This window comes from Oratosquilla oratoria, chromosome 9 (assembly GCF_046742065.1).
Source record: "Oratosquilla oratoria isolate Oo_2021 chromosome 9, ASM4674206v1, whole genome shotgun sequence".
Classification (NCBI taxonomy): domain Eukaryota; kingdom Metazoa; phylum Arthropoda; class Malacostraca; order Stomatopoda; family Squillidae; genus Oratosquilla; species Oratosquilla oratoria.
Genome location: NC_134785.1, coordinates 58,411,908 through 58,434,407, shown reverse-complemented (window position 1 = coordinate 58,434,407; position 22,500 = coordinate 58,411,908). Strand labels below are relative to the sequence as shown.

General features: G+C 38.0%; 1 protein-coding gene across 1 annotated transcript in view; it reads left to right on the top strand.

Moving 5' to 3' along the window:
* Nucleotides 1-18,989, top strand: part of LOC143027893 (glucose dehydrogenase [FAD, quinone]-like) — a 47,475-nt gene extending 28,486 nt beyond the window's left edge. The window contains exons 12-15 of the mRNA XM_076189539.1: nucleotides 4,132-4,309; nucleotides 14,184-14,257; nucleotides 14,797-14,948; nucleotides 18,396-18,989. Of these exons, the coding sequence (XP_076045654.1) occupies nucleotides 4,132-4,309; nucleotides 14,184-14,257; nucleotides 14,797-14,948; nucleotides 18,396-18,537 (546 nt within the window). The 3' untranslated portion in view covers nucleotides 18,538-18,989. The remainder of the gene's footprint in view (nucleotides 1-4,131; nucleotides 4,310-14,183; nucleotides 14,258-14,796; nucleotides 14,949-18,395) is intronic.
* Nucleotides 18,990-22,500: the final 3,511 nt, after the last annotated feature.

The following is a 22,500-nucleotide window of genomic DNA, read 5'->3' as shown; positions in this document are numbered from 1 at the left end:
ATTTAGTAGGAATGTGATTCTGAATAGTTCTGCGTTTAGTCCTGGTGTGAGGTTGATTGCTGTGGGAATGTTTGGACAACGTGTGTTTGTGGCTGTGCATATTGTGAAGTCTATGTCCTTGTCTGATGTGTGTTCTGAGTCGCTAATGTTGGAATTCTGTGCTGTGGTTGTAACGGTTTTTGGTTGTTGTGGAGGAGTTGGAGCGGGTGGTGTAGGAGGAAGAGAAGGAGGAGGAGGAGGAGGAAGAGGCTGTGTGGTGCCTTTGCTGTTAATGAGGTGTTTTTTGTGGTTTTGGCATAGGAGGGGAGGAGGAGGAGGTGTGTTCTGGAGCTGTGGTGGTGGAGTTGGAGTGGAGTGTGGAAGCTTGTGTATTGGTAGGTGGGAAGGGGATGTGGGTTGCGGTTTTGGTTTGTACTTGTATACCAAGAGGTAATTCCGCAGATGTTGCTGGGATCAGTGTGGGCTTACGTTGTTCCTTTTGTATAACTCTGTTAGATGTGTCTGGGTGTATTATGTTGTGTTGATAGGCTGAGTATATCATGCCAACTGTCTGTAGTTGTGCGGAGTTTGTTAGAGTGATGCATCTGGGAGACCGTTGTGGGTTGGAGGGTGGCGGGGGGAGGTGGAGGTGATTGGAAGTTGAGTCGGACATTGCTTTATGTTGTGTCTGCATATTGTTTTTGTACGTTTGGTTCTGAGGAGCTTTTTTTATTTTCTTCTTACGTACTGGGCATAATGCTGTCTCTGCTACGTGATTTCCTTCACAGTTTAAGCATTTTGAATTATTTTTGTGTGCATTGCCAATGAGTGTGCCCCTTCTGTGTGCATTTGGAGGATATGTGTTTTGTGTTGGTGCATTGTGTGGTGATGTGTTTGTATTGATAACATCTGAGGCATTGTGTTATCTCCACATATTCTTTCTTCTTTGTGGATTCTATCCGCCGGGATATATATGATGAAGGCTTTGATACCTTCCTTTAGGATTTTCTCAGCCTCGGCCTCTGTGGTGCATGTGATTTTGAACATGCGTGTCATTGTTCCTAGTTTCGTTACCTGTGCCCAGTTTAGATTGTTGATTGTTGGTTTCCTGTTGCATCTCCTTGGCCGGTCTCCCTCTCCTAACCACAGGTCAAGCCCGAAGAAGTTTTTTGAGACGGCAACAGAACTGGCGAGACATCCAGTGTTCCTAGTGTCGACTTGGCATTTGTGTCGTGGAATTTATTTCATATTATTTGTTTATTTGTTTTGTTATCATTTGTCTGTTTGTTTATTATTGTTTGCTTGATTCTCATTTATTATTAGTTATGTGTGAATTTATCATTATTTACTATTTACCTGTTTTTATTATTTAACTAGACCTATTCATTTATTCTATTTATTCATTATTTACCTTATTATATTTTTATTTACTCACTTGTTTATTTATTTATTTATCGTTATTTTGATTTTTCGGATTCGACCTTGATATGGACCAAAAGGTCTCCTGTCGGCATGCTCCGCCTTTGTAATCCTTTGTAATCCTTTGTCTTGAGCGGTGGCGCAGCGTAAGACATTGCACCCGTTGCCTATCTTGAAGAGGCAAGGGCATACATACACACACACACACACACACACACACACACACACACACACACACACACACACACACACACACACACACACACACACACACACACACACACACACACACACACACACACACACACACACACACACACATACATATATACACATAGACACATACACCGGGACAGCAAGGTCACAACTCCTTGACTAACCCGGTGAGGCCGTTGTGTGTGTGTGTGTGTGTTGTGTGTGTGTGTGTGTGTGTGTGTGTGTGTGTGTGTGTGTGTGTGTGTGTGTGATTGTGTGTGTGGGTGTGGGCGTGCGCGCGCGTAAGAGCGAGCTACTGTCCTACAAATAGTAGGCTTTGGTGGTCTGACAAGGGACTCGTTAAAGACGGGATCCTCTGGAATATTCTTTTTTCCTGAATTCTTTTCTTTTCCTTCTTTTTCTTTTTTCTTTGTTTCTCCTTTTTTCTTCTTTCTTGCTGTCTTATGCACTTATTCATTTACTCATTGATTTATGCATGCATTCATGTATTTAGTTATTCGTTTGTTCGTTTATTGATTAATTTGTTTATTCATTTATTCATTTATAAATTATTCGTTTGTTAATCTATTCATGATTCATTATTTATTTATTCATTTATTCATTTATTCATTTATTCATTTATTCATTTATTCATTTATTCATTTATTCATTTATTCATTTATTCATTTATTCATTTATTCATTTATCAATTTATTAATTCATCTAATAATTTATTCGTTTGTTTATTAATTAATTTACCTGTTTATTCATTTATCTATCTATTCATTTAAATAATTATATATTTACTTATATATTAGTTTATGTGTGAATGATAGTTTGACGCAGCATGAAGGGATTACCCCCCGTCTTCTCTTTTCCTCATAAACGGACGGAGTCGGAGTGGGGTCGCCGATTAAATGAAGCGGCTTTGCTGTGGATGTGCTGTGTCTTGCTACATTGCTTCTGACCCAGGGCAGTGGGCGAGATGCAGGGATGACCCGTCATCCAGGAGGAGCCAAGATAAGAGGGAGGGAGGGAGGGAGGGAGGGAGGGAGGGAGGGAGGGAGAGGGTGAATGGGAGTGGAGTATGTCGGGATGAAATGGGTGGGAGTGGATTTATGCCTTTGATTTTGGCTACCTCTCTTGGAAGGGGGAAAAAGCCGTTGGTATATGTATGTACTTTATTGATTTTCTTTATTCGTTTATCAGTTTGTTTAGTGTTGAGACATTGTAAAAAGTTGAGGAAAGTGGAAAAGGAAGACACAGGTCTAGTTCTCAATTTATTCATGACTGGTTTCGTTTTGAGTTTTATTCTGAAGAAGAAGAAGTTGCAAAAGATGAACCGGTTAAGGAATAAACTCGAAACTAGACCTGTAACTTTTTTCACCTTCACCATTCATCTATTTATCTATTTATCATTTATTTATTCATTACTTATTTATCTATTTATTCAACTATATTGTATCTATTTATTTTTTGTTTGATTATTCATTTATTTACTTATTTTTAATTATTTATTTATATTTATTTATTTATTAATGATCTATTTCTCCAGTTATTTAGTTAGTTATCTATCTATTCATATATATATATATATATATATATATATATATATATATATATATATATATATATATATATATATATATATATATATGTATATATATATATATATATATATATATATATATATATGTATATTCACTTCTGTGTTTATTTATTTACATATTTTTATTTAATGAGTTATCTAATTATCTGTTAATTTATCAATACATCTACTCATTTACCTATTTATTAATTCATTTATCCATTTATTTGTTTATTCATTCATCTAGTTGTTTACAAATGCATTTATCAGTTTAATTGTTTCTTTATTTATTTACTTATCTATCAATTTATTTCTTTATTAATTAATCAATTAATCAATATTATTTATTGATTTGTTTTACTATTTCTAATTATATATTAATTAGTTAATTTATTTATCTATTTATTGATTTACTTATATATATAATTATTTATTTATTTGTTTATTTATTTATTTATTTATCTATATATTTATCTATTTCAGTTGACAGTTTTATTTCTATTCCACCTGCCTAATTTCTAGCGGTTAACACCAGACATCTATATACAGCTACAAAATAGCCCTCAGAGTGAATTGATTAACACGAATTTCTTTCTTTTATTTAGTCATTCATTTTCTAATTCAATTCAGTTTTCTTTTAGAGTATCTATTCTCTCAGTTTAGATTATATTTAATTTATATTAGTTTTTTTTTTACATCTTATTATTCATAATTTAATTTTCATCTTGTTTTACTTGATTCTATTTCATTTCGTCTTGTTTCATTTCACTATATCTATCTTATTCTTTTTAATTCTACGTTATTCAATTTTCCTATTTTTAATCTTATTTTGTTTTCTTCTGATTTATTTAGTTTGGCTTAGTATAACTTTATTTTAGTTTATTTTCTTTTTATCTTATTTTATTTCATGTGTTATTTATTTCATCTTTTTTTTCTTTTCGTTTTTACAGTTCTTCCGTGAATACTTCGGATCGTTGGAAGGTCGAGATGGGTTTAGTGTCAACATCTATGTGCTGCGACCCCATAGTCGAGGGTCGATCACCCTGGCGTCGGCCAACCCACATCATCAGCCACGGATCGATCCCAACTACCTCAGCCACAAGAAAGACGTCGAAATTCTAGTTCGAGGTGAATTAGTGGCCGCGAGGAGAACGGGAAGAAGTCTTGTAGAAGATATTACTCCACGCTACCCATTACTCCCACTCCTCCCACGACCTTCCTCCTCCTCTTCCTCTTCCCTTTTCCTCCTCCTCTTTCTTCTTTTCCTCTTCCTTTACCTCCTCTTTTTTTTTTTTTCCTGGTCTTAATCGTGGCCTTCCTTTTACTTACTTCTGCCCCTGCATCCCTTCCTCCTTTTCCACGCTTATTCTCTCGTTTTCTTTCTTGTTTTTTCTTCCCGTTTTCTTTCTTCTTCTTCCCATCCTTTCCTTTTTCTACTCCGAAGTATTCTTTTCTTTTCTTTTCCTTCTCCTATTTTTCTACTCTTTCGCTTCACCTTCAAACTAGTTCAACTCTTCTTCCTCCTCCATTCCTTTCTTTCCTTCTACTTTTTTTTCTTCTTCCTTTTCTTACTTCTCACGTCGTTATTTCTATTTCCCGGGCCGTTCCGGTTACGTTAATAATTTTCCTTTTAAATGTGCTACACGTTTTCTTTTAAACTGTCCTCGTCTTTCTTTCTTTTTCGAGGATTTTCTTATTGATTTTCGTACTTTCTCGCACATTTATCCTTTTTCTTCTTTCGTTGGTGATTTGTTCCCTTTGACTTTTCCCAATTCTTTTCGTCTTCCTTTCTTACATTTTCTTAGTTCTTATTTGATTTCCTTTTCATATTTGATTGTTACTTCCTTTTCTCCTATCTCTCGTGGACTCCGTAGTACGTTTCCATTTACTTTCGTAAATATCAGGCTATTTCGTTCATTTCCGTGAAAAACTCCTTCGAACGTTCTGGGATGAGTTCACAGCAATAGCAACAACCTCACTCAACCTTCGGGTACTAAAACTGGGAATTTGTTTGGTGACTCATTTGCAAGAAGTTAGTTGTCCTCCAAGTTACAGTTGCAGGTCGTGAATATTTCAATCCCGTACTATTTTGTTCGGTTATTCACTTCATAGTTCACTTGCAATGAGAGGAAATAGTAGAGAATATTAATAGATTTTTCAGTCCTCAACGAGGTCTGATGCAATCAAATAAACAAACAAATAAACGAGTAAACAAATAACAAATAAACAGATAATAAATAAATAAATAAGAATAAATAAATATATAAATAAATAATCAAATAAATAAATAAATGAATAAACAAATAAACAAACAAATAAAAACATTCCTCTGGGCCCCTCCTCAGTTCCACTATGTTCACACCTCCCAAAGTCAAAACTATTCATCCTTTCTAACTCATTGTCACTTAATGTATCTCTTAATGTTTCACTCACAGTTTCAGCTAATCTCAAATTAGTTTCACATATATCTTTCTTCTCACATATATACTACATACGACTTCTTTTAACTTTCATGTGTACCACAACCAAGCACATTTAACTCTCCATTTCAATTGCAGCAAGCCTCTTTTTTTTTTTTTTTTTTTTTTTTTTTTTTTTTTTTTTTTTTTTTTTTTTTTTTTTTTTTTTTTTTTTTTTTTTTTTTTTTTTTTTTTTAGGCCGATGTCTGGGTCGCCTCCCCTTCTTGCCAGGGTTGTCTAGAATCAACGCAAGAAGCACGCAGCAAGTCCCAGGAATCGAACTAACGACCAAGTGCTTATAGATTGGACACGGCCAATTTAATGACCCCTATTCTAAGGTTCTGTTTGGAAACTCTCTCCCAGACCCTCTTAGGCCTTAACTTCTACCAAGTCGAAGGCCTTTTCGTAATCTACAAAGAGTAGGATACCTAGTCCCATTACTCCGTCTCATTCTGTCGCCTTTTACGACTCGCATGGGAAACACGGTGGCAGAATTCTTATCTCCCTCTACCACAGGGGGCAAAGACAAAACAAAAAGAAAAAGTATACATGAGAAAAAGTGATATGGAACAGGTTCATGAGACGTCATAACGGAATGAGTGAATGACAGTCACAGTACTGATGAAGTATCAATCCTCTAAGAGTAGATATTTTACTCTAACATAGACAAAATATGTGAATCAAGTCAGTATGTATATATATATATATATATATATATATATATATATATATATATATATATATATATATATATATATATATATATATGCATATATATATCTGTAAGATCGCATGTGTGTGTATGTACGACCTAACCAACGGACCAATCAACATGCAGACCCTCACCTGGCATCCTTCGTGAACCACAACAAATTTCTTATAAATACCTTTGCCTTCACACTCAGTAAATCCTCTGAAGAAGCCTCATAAGGCTACACCGGTCAGGAATGAAGTCCCTGTTCCCATTTTTTTCTACGTGCTTTTAAATACATATCCTCTGTTTCAGGCCGTCAAGCAATAAGCACAGAACAACGAACAAGCTTGAAGTTTGGTCCAGTTGGGGAAAACTCCGTCAGAAGCACGGGGATTGCTGTAGCAAGTGTGCAGAGATGAGACGATGTCACGCTCACGTATTTTGAGTGGTGAAAGAGGTTTAAAGAGGAACGCGAGGACGTGGAAGACGATCCCGTGACCGGAAGTTCTTCAATGAGCAGGACTGAGACCAACTTTGAGCGCGTCAGGCAGATGGTGCGCAGCGATCGTCGGCTGACCGTTTGACTGATCGCAAATGAGCCGGGCATGAATCGAGACAACGTCTGGAAGCTTATCCCTGAATATTTGCGGAAAGTCTGCGCAAAGGTGGTGCCGAAATGACTGAACGATGACCAGAAGCAACGTCGCATGTCAGGACATCCTCGAGCGTCTAGAAACCGAACCAGACTTGGTATAGAGAGTCATCACCAGTGAGGAGTCATGGATCTTCGACTACAACCCGGAAACCAAACGCCAGAGCCTTCGGTGTAAGAGTCTGACGTCGCCAAGGCCGAAGAAAGCAAGACACTCGAAGCCCAAAGCCAGAGTCATGTTGATCATATTCTTCGATGTGAAGGGCATCGTTCACTGCGAGTTCTTGTCACAGAACCAGACGATCGACCAGCATGTCTAAAAAGAGATACTATGGCGTTTGCTTCATTCATTGCGCAAAAAGAGGCGAGAGTTATGGCAGGACAACTCGAGGCTGCTTCACCATGACAACGCTCATACTCACAGTGCCCTAAGATTCCGACAGTTCCTGGCCGATAGGAACATCGCGTTGCTGGAGCAACGCCCCCACTATATATATATATATATATATGTATATGTACATACATATGTATATATATATATATATATATATATGTGTGTATATATATACATGTATATATATACATATATATATGTGTATATATATATATATACATATATATATACATATATATATATATATGTATGTATGTATGAAGATAGGAGGGTGGTAATGAAACACAAGTCAGAGCTGAGTTTAATCCTCTAACGTTTCGGTTTTACACCTTCTTCAGAGAGACTACAAAGTACAAGGGATTACAAGATTATATATCGTCTGGAGGGTGTCTCCTAGTTGTTGATCTGGCGGACGACTTGTTCGCTCTAAGCACTGCTTCCTAATTTTTTCGTGGCCAATCGTGTATTGCTAATTCCCTCCCTATTTTAGACCAGTTGATGAAAGCTTTTCTATTATTTATACAATCTTCTTTATATAAGCTGCTTCCATTGCTTTTCTGATTTTCTTGATCATTCCTGTGTAGATTGTTTTCACATTATTCCAGTCTGGTAAATGTTCATATTTCTCTGCGTGTACTGCTATAGCAATTGTTGTCCTGTGATGTCTTAAATCCGATTTGTGCTGTGTCACTCTTACCCCAGTCCCCTTACTCGTTTCTCCATAGTAGGCTCGTTGGCAATCACCACATGGGATTTTATACACTGCGCTTTCTTTGTTGATGACCTGACCTGACCTCACCCCACCTTTATGACCGACTAAGTCTCCACTCTTTTGTCCTGGTGTGACGGTAATGTTCATTCCTGGTTTTTGCAAAAATTTGTTTATACTATTGGCTGTTTTCGAATTCGGAAGTACTAGAAATTTTCTTGCATCTCTGAAAAAGAAAAAAGAAAAGAAAAGTCAAGTATAGATACACATGGGAGAGGGTGGTGGATGGAAGGGTCGTTAGCAAGGCATTAATGGACTCTACAATGATATCCAGGAAAAGAGTACGAAGAGTTCTGGATGTCCATGTTCTTAAGGGAGAGAGCGGGGGAATATCAGATCACTTTTTGGTGGAAGATAAGTTTAGAGAGCAGGATAGGTGGAGAAAGAGGAAAAGGGAGGAAGACAGAGATGTGCTTGGAGTAAAAATTTTAGATGAGATTAGATAAGAAGGAAAAGGACCGGGAATACAAGGAGAAGCTGAGAGAAGTGTGGGAGGTGGTATAGGATAGAGTAGAGGTAGAAGTGGAAGAGAAGTGGGGATATGTCAAGGAGGGTGTGACGAGGTTTGCAAAGATAGTATGTGGGACAAGGAAGATGGGAGGGAATAGAAGGAAGGGTAGTGAGTAGTGGGATGATGAAGTGAAGAAGGTAGTGGAAGAGAAGAAGAAACAATTCAGGGATTTGTTGTAAAGAAGGACGAAATAAACATATGAGAGGTGCAAAGAAAAAAGAAGAGACGCAAAACATAAGATAAATGAGGTAAATGGAGAGCAGAAGGGGCATGAGTATGGCAGAAACATTTGAGAGTAATAAAAAGATGTTTTGAGTAAAAGCAGCAACGACTGCAACAGCACTGTAGGAGAGAGGACAAACGCAGAGTATGGGGTCCAATATATTTGACGTTTCGCCCAGCAGGGCTTCTTCAGAAATAACACAGTTAAGAAACATTTTACTCCTTATATAGCAAATTGTATGTACACCATTTTTATGTTTGTTTCTCCCCGCAACCTCGAGCTATAATTGGAGTAAAATGTTTCTCAACTGTGTTATTTCTGAAGAAGCCCTGCTGGGCGAAACGTCAAATATATTGGATCCCATACTCTGCGTTTGCCCTCTCTCCTACAAAAAGATATTTTGAGAGGGAGTTAAGAGAGGAAGGGGAGGAGAGTCAAGTAAAGAAGAAATGGTAAAAGGTGCAGATGGACAGATCTTATCGGAAGAGGAGGAGGTAAGAGAAAGATGGGCAGAATATTTGAGAGACCTGTTCAATGTGGAGGAGAATAGGGAGGAATTGATGGTAGCATTGGGAGGCGCTAAGAAAATGACAGTGATGGCAGAGGAAAATGGAAGAGAAATGAGAAAATATGAGGTACAAGTAGTTTAGAAAATGAAGAAAGTGGGTAAGGCACCTGGGATAGATGGGTATCCTACGGAGTGTTTGCAGAAGGGAGATATAGTAATTGTGGATTGGTTGGTGAGGATGTTTAATGTGTGTCCAAGGGAAGGTAGAGTGCCGGAGGACTGGAGGATAGTTCTACTTTACAAGGGAAAAGGAGACAAATGTGGCTGTAGTAGTTTTAGAGGGATGAGCTTATTGAGTGTAGTTGGGAATGCTTATGGGAAGGTTTCAGTTGAGGGGGATCATAGAGGAACAGAGCGAGTAATTGGTTAAGAACTGTGTATGATTAGGAAAGATAGGGTTGTGTGGATCAGGTTTTTGTGGTAAGGTAGATATAGGAAAAAGCTTTAACAAAAATAAATCGCGTATTTTAAGCCTTTTTAGGTTTGGAAAAGGTTTATGACAGGGTCAACAGGAAAGTACTGTAGGAGGTACTGTAGATATATGGGATTGGGGAAAAGTTTTTAAGGGCAGTCAAAATATTCTATGAGAGTAGTAGAGTGTCTGTGTTAGAATTGGAAAGCTCTTTTGACCTGCCTCTCGCAGCCTAAATTCTTCTTTTCTTTTACTACATGAATATCTGGACTTCATTCACTGTTACTTATAATCTACAAAAAATATATATAAATGAAGATTTGACGATTTTTTTCCGTTCTCCAATCTGCGTGCACCTACGTTCGCACGTGTTTACATCGCAGTGAACGAAGAGGCACGCACATTCGAGACAGGAATATATATATACATACATACATACATATATATATATATATATATATGTATATATATTATATACATATATATATATATGTATATATATATATATTGGAAGTAGGCCATTAATAATGCATGCGTTGTTAAAGTCAACAGCTGAGATAACATTATTCTGTTTATAGAATTTCTTTTCTATGTTACGCACCAATGTACGGTCGTCTGAATGCAGATTTCTGAGTGGACTTCAGTACTCTACTCAGATATCTGCATCCAGACGACCGCACATTGGTGCGTAACATAGAAAAAAAAAATTCTATAAACAGAATAATGCTATCACAGCTGTTGACTTTAACAACGCATATATATATACACACACACATATATATATATATATATATATATATATATATGTATATGTATATATATATATATATATATATATATATATATATATATATATATATATATAGATATATGTTAACTCTTCTTTTACATAATTTATTTTTTTAATTTTAATTAGAGTACATAGCGTAAGAGATTTCACTTTTCATGTAGCAACAATACAAAAGAAACAGCCTATGTAGGAGCAACCGTAGTCAGGCATGAACGAAAACGAAAGTATGGTATCTAAAACTCCGTTGGTATCAGATGTTTTATGTATTTTTTTTTCTAAACATTTTGGGGTACCTTTGTACAAAAAAGAATGAAAACCATATATTTGCTATAAGATATACCCAGAATGATATCTAGCACAGCAATATTCGACTACGTTAGGCCTACCAGTAATGCCCTTGGTCACACTATACACGATATACATATACATACATACATACATACATGTATATATATATATATATATATATATATATATACATATATATATATATATATATATATATATATATATACATACACACGAGGGGGTATCGTAAAGTTTTAATTATCACCCGGAAGTTATTCAGCTATGTCAATGAATTTTTGTCAGTGTAATCACTGGTTCTCATGTGCATGATGGTGTAAAAATGTTTTCTTTTGTTTGTTTATTTATCTATTTTTTATAGGTGGCGCTAGATGTCACTAACCTGCAAGGTGGAGAAGATTGAGGCTCGCAGCGTGATTAAGTTCCTGCATTTGAAGGGTTACAGTGTCCCGCAAATCCATGATGAAATGAAGGCTGTCTATGGTGATGATTGCCCGTCATATGACACTGTTGTGAGATGGAAAAGGAATTTCCAAACTGGCCACATGTCCCTCACAGACGAGCCAAGAACTGGACGACCATCACTCACGGATATTGCGGCCACATTGAGGAAAGTGGAGGATCTTATCCTGGAAGACAGACGATTAACCATCCACGTGATCATGCATGAGACAGGTCTTAGTTACGGCAGTGTGTGGAAAATCATTCACGACGAACTGCATATGTCTAAGGTGTCAGCACGCTGAGTTACGCGCTTACTGACTCCTCTCCAAGGGCAAAGACGGCGTGACCTGTCGAGGCAGATTTTGACTCTTTTGGAGCAGGATGAAGAGGATTTCTTTGGTCGTCTGGTAACTATGGACGAAAGTTGGATCTATCTGTATGATCTAGAGACAAAAGAGATGAGCAAGGAGTGAAAGCACACTACATCCATCCATCCAAGAAGGCTAAGGTGCAGAAGTGCGCAGGGAGGATCATGCTGTCGATTTTTGGGACTGTCGTGGAGTCATCGTCACAGACTACCTTGCAAAGGGTCAGACCACCACCAAAAAAAAAAAAAAAAAAAAAAAAAAAAAAAAAAAAAAAAAAAAAAAAAAAAAAAAAAAAAAAAAAAAAAAAAAAAAAAAAAAAAAAAAAAATCTGATATTCCTACTGTACATACTACTCTTCCTACTGTTCTCCTTGTTACCACTATATAGTCCACTAAAGCTTTATCTACCACCCTTCCATACATCACCCTCTCCCATGTGTACTTATGCTTGACTTTCTTCCTAAACACTGCATTTGCTATCATTGGCTCTCTTTCTAGACCATATCCACCATGAACTCTCCACTACGATTTTTTCCTGGAACTCCACACTTCCCAACCACTCCGTCTATTGATTTATTTCCTATCCTAGCATTAAGGGCTCCCAATACCACTACAATGACATTTCTACCTAAACCCTCTATGCATTCATTTAAAGCTATAAAGAAAAAATTCTGTACACTCTTCTTACTACCAGGGCTATATACATTTACAAAAAAAAAACACATTTCCCTTCCCAGTTTCACCTTCATCCACATTAACCTTGAAGAAACCTCCTACTCCACTACACGTTTACCTATCTCCTCACTTACTAGTATAGCCAACCCTTCTCTCCCTCATCCTCACTTTACTCCCGAGACCATCCCAACTACATTTCCAAACTCAGATCTGCCCATCCCTTTCAACTTAGCTTCACTCAATGCCAACACATCCATCTTTCTTCTCACAAACATACTGTTCATCTCTTCCCTTTTACTCTCATCTTACCTTAGGCTTCTGGTTGGAAACTCCCAGACCCTCTTATGCCTTTGCTTCTTTTAGAAATGTCCCCTTTGGGGCTATAGGGAGAAGGATGCCTAGTCCTATCCCTATCCCGTTTTTTGTCACCCTTTACGGCTCAAGTGGGAAGACTTGGTGGCAGTATCCTTTTCCCCCACCACAAAGTTCGCCAAAATGAGAAAATGAATGTTCAAGGAAGTGGTACAGGACAGTAACAAGAGTGGGGGTGGGGGCAGTCGCAGTATAATAAAATATCTATATGAATAGAGATTTCCTCTACCACAGACAAAATTATTTGTGGCTCTGGTCCGTAGGGACGCCCCATATAGACCCTAAAGTATCAGCTGCATGCTAGTGAGCAGCTGCTAACCCCACAATAACATGCAGCCAGTAAAGGTGAGACAAATGAGTGTAAAAGGTGGTAGAAAAACGTAGGTTGGAGTAGGAACACTATCTTGCTAACGTCTCGACTACCAGTCTTCTTCAGAGTGACAAACAACGTTTATTAACAGTATATATATTCTCACTGCGGATCATCCCACTGGATGTCCTAGAATGGAGCATGCTAATTGGTCCGTTTCTTCTTCCAGGACCAGTTTGGCAGTAGCCAATAATACGTTGACAAAGTCGTCTCCGTAGTTCGTAACCTCTCCCAGTGTGATGTAGGCCGCTCCTTCCAGTCTTCTCATTTTCTTCTCCAAGCCCGTTCGGAGAAGTCGTGCCTCTTTTCATTTGGCAAATGTCCGGGTGTCTCTGTGTGTATGACTAGAGAGTTTGATGTTCTGTGGTGCCGCAGGTCGTTCTTGTGTTCAGCTAATCTCTTTTCCATTCCCCGTGACGTCTCGCCGTAGTATGTTGCCGGACATTCATTACATGGTATACTATATATTACACTATTCACGTTAATATCTTACCTTCCTTTATGCCTTACGATGTCCTTTATTTTTCGTCCGGAGGCATGTGCTTTTTGGGTTCCAGCTTTAGATAGTGTAAGGGTCAGGACTTCTACTTTTACTTTCTTCCCACGTGGTGGCATCCGATACCTCGGGTGCCCTTTTTTTTTTTTTTTGCTCTTCCATGTATTTCTTTCGCTTTTTCTGGTCAGCAACCCCGCTGGATATAGAAGCTTACGGAAGATGTTGAACGTGTGTGTCATCTCATTCTCTATATATTCTTCGCTACATATTCTCAGTGTCCGTAAGAAGAATCCAATCACTACTCCGGATTTGGTTCGTGGACTATGTTCCGATAGGTAGTGTTTGAAGTCATCCCTTCTCGTGGTCTTCCTATACACGGAAAACTTGACACCTTTCTCGTCACGATAGGATTATGGAGTCTAGGAAAGGTAGTTTCTTATCATCCTCCATGATGACGACGACACAACGACGACATCTGATCTTTATTTCTTCTTCCTCAGGTGTAAAGTTCGCTCTGCGGGTGGGGAACTCGAAAGCGCTCAAGGAAGGCTTTGGCGCCAAATTCCACAGCAAGGTGAGCAAGTCTTCATCCTACACACGCGCGCGCACACGCATCGGCTAGGTTCGAGTCCTCGGCCTGACAGCATCTCAATTTCCGAATATGCTTTCATTGAGCTACAAATTCCTGTTAGTCTCGATCGTGTTTGCAAGTAATTGAATTGGAAATAAGTTAATGCGGTTGATGAGATGAATATCTGTATGCTGGTGACCATTTCATATATATATATATATATGCATATGTATATATATATATATATATACATATATATATCTATATATATATATATATATATATATATATATATATGCATATATATATATATGTATGTATATATATATAGACATATATACATATATGCATATATATGTATATATTTATATATATATATGTATGCATATATATGCATATATGTATATATATATGTAAGGCTGATCAAAGTATAACCTAAGATAATGATTACTTTTCATACCAAAGATAATCACATGTTCTTGAAAACTGCAAGCTTGATATGACAATAAAAGGTCAGTCTGTTAATGTTGTCATCTCCACAGGTACTTCCAGGCTGCTCACTCTACCAGCACGACTCAGATGCTTACTGGGAGTGCCTGGTTCGATCCCTAACGCGGACGGGAACCCATCCTGCAGGGACGTGCAAGATGGCGCCATACAGTGATCCGGAAGGAGTGGTCGATCCCCGTCTCAGGTAAAACATTAAAGATTAAAAGCGAAACCGGTAGACCAGTGTAAGAAGTGTGCATGTCGGGGAGGGGGAAGGAATGAAATTTGGTGTTCCGCACCCAAACTTTTAAATACATACATACATACATACATACATGCATACATACATACATACATACATATATACATACATACATACATACATACAGTCATACATACATTCACACACACATATATACATACACATAACAAACGCTCCTTCCCCTTTATAATGGAAATAGCCAACCAAGGTTCTCATACACAACCACCTTTCACCCACCTCACATCCATGCAACAACAGTTTGTTTCGTTTTTTAAAATCTCGTTGCTGTTTGTGGATTAAGGCCATAACAACCCCCGCCCACTGCCTGGGTTAGATGCAATGCAGCAAGACACAGTACCTCCACAGCAGAGACCTCTACTATTTCATTTACATGGAGACTTTTAGCCATCGTCACTTCACGAATAAAGAAAAAAAAAAGGCAAGGAGAAATCATTTCCAGCAGCATCAGTTTATTATTTATTCACAACCACTTTCCTCTCACACCTATCTCCTTACTACTCCCTTTCCTGCTCAACAGACATTCCCCTTATACCCAAGTCCCCCTCTTACTCCATCTATTCAAGGTTTTCCCCTCACGTTTAATCCAGCCCCCTTTACCTTCCAACACACTTTTTGCTTGTCTTTCTTCATACATTCTTTTCATATGTCCATGTATATATATATATATATATATATATATATATATATATGTATATATATATATATAGATATACATATACATATGTATATGTGTATATATATATACACATATGTATATATATATATATATATGTATATATATATATGTACATATATATTGGAGAAGGGAGCAGGCTCTCTTATATGTACATAGAGTTGAAAACGGCAGCATTCTCACGGTTATTCAACTTTTTCTTAAGGTTTTCCAAACTTCTTATTAATATTCTTGCATTAGGGGGATGATCAGATATTCAATCACCTAATGTACCCATGTGACATTTTGACTTTTCGTCCTCAGAGGTACATCATCAGAATTACATCTGTAACAATGAGTTTATAATAGTAAAATATTACCAAAATTAAATAACACATATTTTGACAAAAGACAATGTAACATATGACGTAGGCTACTTACAATGTAAAGTGTGTACCCTCGCCATGTTTTGACAGTTTATGTACTTATGCAGACATCGTTGGCTCACCTCCCCCCGGGTTGGTCGCACGCTGAAGTTATGGATGGTGTGTGGTGAAGGTTTTGCGGTTGCGGGTGGGGACCTCCTCACAAGGCGCAGTGCGGAGTTAAAGGGAATTATTGTGGATCTCAGATCACCTTGTATGCTGATTGACGGGGAATTCTCTCGGATTAATAATGCCCTCAACATTAGCAATCTCCGGAAGTCCCCACTGATGTCATTATCATGGTGCTGTTTTACATGTTTTTATTGCACCTTTCTGTATATGTAAAGATAACCATCTACTTAAAGAAGATCTAGTATGACCTATGTAATAATACGGGACGCACAGTCCTCAGTATAACAATGGAATTGGTACACTGCATTTGTCATAGATATAGCCTTAGTGGGACTATACAATCTGTTTTTAATCACTGAAGAGATTTTAGGCTGTTAATAACAAAGTAATCTTATTCATTCATTCTTATTAATTGTTTTATATTTCTTTTTAATCACTCTAGTAGAAAAAGTAGAAAGAGTTTTGGATATTCATGTTTTTAGAAGAGAGAGTGGAGAAATGTCAGATAATTTTTTGGTGGAAGGTAAATTGAAAATAGAGAATATATAGAGAAAGAGGAAAAGGAGAGAAGGTAGAGAGGTGCTTAAAGTAAAATATTTAATTGAGAAGGAGAAGGACCAGATGTACAAGGAGAAGCTGAAAGAATTGTGGGAGGTGGGGAAGAATGGAGTAGAAGTAGGAGTGGAAGAAGAATGGGGGTGTTTCTAGAAAGGATGTAGAAAGGAGTGACAAGGAGGATGGGAAGGAATAGAAGGGAGAGCAATGAGTGTTGGGACGATAAAGTGAAAAAGGTTGTGGAAGAGAAGAAGCGAGTATTCAGGGACTGGTTCCAAAGTAGGACGAGAGAAACATATGGGAAGTGAAAAAAAAGAGAAAAAAAAAGAGAGAAGTAAAACATAAGATAAAGGAGGCAAAAAGGAGAGCAGGTGTAAAATAAGAAGCAGTATGACAGAAAATTTGAGTGATAAAAAGATGTTTCGAAGGAAGTTAAGAGAGGAAGGTGAGGGGAGTCAAGTAGCAAAGAAAAGGTAAAAGGTGCAAACGAAGAGAAGATAACGGAAAAGTGAGCGGTAAGAGGTCGCCGACTACAGAGAAGGGTTTGCCAACTTGTCATTGGTCCTCGGCAAAAGCGCGGACCAATCAGCGTGCAGCATTGTAAAACGTCCGGCAAGATGACCCGCTGTGAGGGTCTGTATAAGTCTGTTACTCTGAAGAAGACGTGAAGTCGAAACGTAAGATTACATTAGTGTTCCTGGTTCAACCTTTGTATTCTTGGCATCTTGTCCACTCATTTGTCACTCCTTCAGACATCGACCTTTCTTATTTCTCCTCTATTTTCCTGTCCCATCACTGTCCTTTTCTTAGCGCCTTCCACTGTTACCACCAATCCCACCCTATCCTCCTTCACATTCAACAGCTTCCTAAAATATTCTACCCATCTTCCCCTTACCGCTTCCTCTTCCGTTATCATCTCTCCATCTGCACATTTTACCTTCCCTTCTCTACTTGATTCACTTCCCCTTCCTCTTTTAACTTCCTTCGAAAACATATTCTTATTGCTTTCAGTAGTTTCTGTTATGCTGCTCCTTTATTTAACATCTACTTTCTGTTTTGATTTTGCTTCTCTTTTTTTTTCTTTGTGCCTTTCATTTGTTTCTCTCGTCCTACTTTGGAATCAGTCCGTCAATGCTCTCCTCCACAGAAACACACACACGCATATATACTGTATATATATGTTTTTAGAAGCTCTGCTATGGGATTCGAACCCTGACCCGTGCGTCCATAATCACGTGGTTAAGACGCACGGGTCAGGGTTCGAATCCCATGGCAGAGCTTCTAAAAATGTTCAATTTGTCTTTAACATACACAATGTATATATATATATATATATATACATATATATATATATATATATATATGTATATATATATGTATATATATACATACATATATGTATGTATTTCTTTATTCAATATCACATATTGACTTTATTGACCCTATGGTCACTGTGTCTGTCTTCCAACAGCTTAAGGGCATTGAATGAAGGATTTAGAACATAGACCTTACCACGGCAACTGAGAACATTATAGTTTAATCTGTTTTCTTTTTAAAACTTACTGGTGATTAACTAAATGTTTATTTTCTTCTTTTCCTATGAAGAGTTCGGGGAGTCTCACGGCTACGTGTGGTAGACGCGTCCATTATGCCAGTCATCGCGTCAGGGAACTTAAATGCCGTTGTCATCATGATCGCCGAGAAGGCCGCAGACATCATCAAGGAAGACCACGGGGTGCTCCATTAACGGAACGCACACCGACACTGATCCCAGGCTCCGCCCGGGTTGTGTTTTTACTGCACACCCTCCACCGAGAGCCTGAAGGTTGTATTCAGCCAAAGAGGTTGTTGTTTACAGCAGTGGAATAAAATCACCCGGCGTCTCTTGCTAGTGCGACACCCGTGATGCGACGCGGTCACCACCGAGTTTTGGTGGTGAATATGACTTGTGTTTGGTAACTGGCGATGCTCGTTGCTGAGGGGGGGGTGAATGAACCCCCTCTAAACTTAGTGGATGGACGACTTCTCGAAAGGGTCTCCTAGTCGCTCGTTGGTTCTCGAAAGATGATTTTAGGTACAGACGGATTCCAAAGGAGTGACGCCAGAAAATATTAGTTTGATTTCAGCAACATCTGAACGTAAAACATCTATTAGCTATATATGCAAAACTACAGGCACGTAGCGACCAAAGCGCCACCATTACCAAGTAATGATGTGTGTTGAAAGAAGTGTTGAAACCCATATCTTGTACTTGCGCAGGAGTAGACGCGATCTAGTCCCTCTCTTATTAATTAATATATCCTTTGGTTCTTTATCATTTTACTACACCTCTCCGTTTCCACGTCTACTACATCTCCATCTTGTGACGTCAACAATGCAATAGTGATAATGCAATGTGGTGACTATTAAATGGTCAGTCGTTTCGTGTGGCCCAACGCTCTTCCGTAATCAATTTAACGCCACCTGTTCCTCCTAAGAGGCCATGTTGAAATGCCCTCGCAAGGCTTAATTGTATTTACTGATACTAACGACATTGTTAAAGCTTCGATTAACAACAACCATAACCTCTTTCGTGCTTTCAGTACCTAGAATTATCTTGAATGTTTTGTATCACTTGTCTTTCGTGGTCTGCGGTGTGTGTGTGCGTGCTTGGGGGAGCATGTGTTGAGTGGAGGAGTAACAAATACTCGTATATCGCCGTAATAGCGTGAACGAAATCATCCCTGCAGGCGACACGCTGTGAAATACTCGCTTGTGCCATTACGTGTTGTGTTTCAGTCTTCCTCGATGAAGTTCTTATTTTCAGAAATTGTTCTCGATGAACTGAAAACCCCCAAACAACAGACTTTTTGTCAGCAACTAGTCTCTGTGTTTTTTTCTACTTTATGTTTATTCTTATTTCGTTTATTTATTCATCTATTTATCATCATCTCTTAAATCATTTTTCCCATACGTTGAGTTCAACGTAGTATTTCAGTTTACTATAAACACAGCTGATGATGATGGCCATCTTCTGATAACGGAAGACAACACATTTCGCCTATACAACTGTCTTCTAGGTAAATACAATTGCCTAACGGCACCCGCATTAAGAAATAGATCGCAATTTCCAGAATGGAACTATATCTGTCCTACCGTCTCTGCCAAAATATGAGTGTATAGTCTGTCACTATATTCAAATAAAATCGTGACAATGAAGACACGTCATACATTTAAGAATGCAATATGCACGGGTTCACGTTATGTTTGTAACTCTTTCCATACGTTGGGTTTACTGTATTTTTTCAGTATACCAAAACCACATGGCAGATTATGACGTCCGTCTTCTGGTAATGGGGGACAGAAAAGATCACCTAGTACATAATTGTTTAACCTTTTGGCAAAAGGAAACGTTTTCTTTCAGGTGAGCTAAAGGCCTAACGGCTCTCACGTTAAGAAATGTGTTGCCGTCGTGAAACAGGTGCACTCGGAATAGAACGACATCAGCCCTATCATCTGTGAACAAATATATGTTTTAGGGTCCAGTGTTCACCAATGTATTCTCATAAAAACCATGATAATGAAGACACGTCATTCGCTCAAGAACTCAGTGGCAAGGGTCTTCGAGATGTTCGTTATGATACACTTTGATCCGACACGAATTGTCGTTTCACGTTCTCAAGACTACAATCTTTGTCAAATATTCTTGATATTTACGTGTTGAACCTTGCCAAGAGTATATCAGCATTTTCGATATTTTTTTCTAATACGATGTGTCCCGTGGCTATGTTCTTCTTCGTCGTCGTCGTCGTCGTCGTCTTTTCTTTCTTCTTCTTCTTCTCTTTTGTTATATGCCTCATAGCAACTCATACAAGTCACTTCCCTTCCTGACTCAGCCTCATGACATTCTCAAAGCAATACAACAAAGTATTTATCTTGACATTTCTAGGGGATTTTTGACAAGCAAAATTTCCCTCTCAGGTTCATTCTCTCGACACCACACTTTTGCGACAAAACTTACGTGTCCGCAATCTTAATTAACACTCGGTATTTTCTCATATATGTTCTTGTAGCATTCCCCTTCACAGAAATCCATCTTACACTATTCTGACACGTTTTCAAGACGCTCCTTTCCGACACGAAGATCTGACATAATTTTCAAATATTTTTCCACACGGCATAATTGTCCTGACACTAACTGACGACTCACCACTATTGATGCAACTATGTTATTTTTCTCGAAAATCAACATTTTCTCGACACGTTCTTTCGCACAACAAACTTGTTCGATACTCTTCACATTAATCTCAATGACTTCTTCCTTGCGATAGCTCTAGGGCGGGCGGCGACTGACTGTTGTTCCAAAAGGTCATGAATGCACAACATGCGAACGCACAAACACGTCAAGGTACAAAGACGAACGAGCCGGCAACAGAGTACAAAGCACGCGCCCGACGGATATAAACGCACAAGAACAATAATTTCTTTAAGTTATGTCGCTCGCTAGATATGTAGCCTACTCCCTTGCAGTAGGAGGAAAAATGTGATGGATAATGTTGGTGATTTAGTCACGTTCACTATCGTCGGGATATCATGATATTAGATGACATCTGATATCAGGACTTCTAGAATGATCAAAGGTCAGATATTGATGCGTTTGAGTGTGCTCGTGCGTGCGTTCGTATGTTTGTAGGCCCTCCTGTTCGTGCGTTCGTGTGTTTGTGTATTCATTTGTTCGCCCGCGTGTTTTTGTGCCTACCTGTTTGTGTGTGCTTTTGTGTGTTTGTGCTAAGTATTTGTTTTGGTTGCATTGGTCGTAATTACGTTTCGATAACATTTGGAATTTCACACAGCCATAATTTTTCTTTTTACCTATTTGTATATTATCTATATACCTAGTTATCTATTTTTCCCTTATTCATTCTTTCGTTCATTCATTTATCAGTTAAATTATATATTCTTTTATCTATTCATATACAGTATACCCATACTTATCCGTACTTACTTGTGAATATTCATCTACAAATTTTCTACATATATATAAAATAAAGATTAACCAAATGAAAACATAACATAACATAACAGGTACCGCCGCTCTGGTAAGAAATAAGAACAGACCTTACAAATTACATTTCAATAAACAAAGAATACCTGGTCAGCAAAAGGGTTAGGTCTGTCTCTATTAACCTACTTTTTCGATATCATTCATGAATGTCAAAATTTTATCGACATACCTGGATCTAATTTTCTTCTTCTGAAAACTATTAAACTACAGTTTTGATAACGTTACTCTTTCTAAACGAAAGCTAGTCCTTTGTTTATTTTTGGGTTGGTTATCAAGTCGCATGATCGTGAGCGCCTACGACCGTTACCTGCCTCAATGATTCAAACGCATAGGGTAAAGTTGACGGCTTCTGATGCAGCTACGTGCCTCTTGGTGTACGCTCCTCACCACCTATATCTGAAAAAAAAATGCACGTGATAACCTAAGACAAGTCTAACAACAATAATGTAGTCTTCAATACTACTTTTCAAATAGTTTTATCCATCTTGCCATATTGTCTCATGAGATAAGTCGATAACTCTTGGGACACTGAACCTAACCTGTGAGAATGTATATTTTATTGTTACATTTTTGTTTACAAAACCATCACATTTATTGTAAGAGAACTTCTGTATATAGAAATATATTAGATACTCAGTTACGAAACCCATATTTGCATAGCTTTGA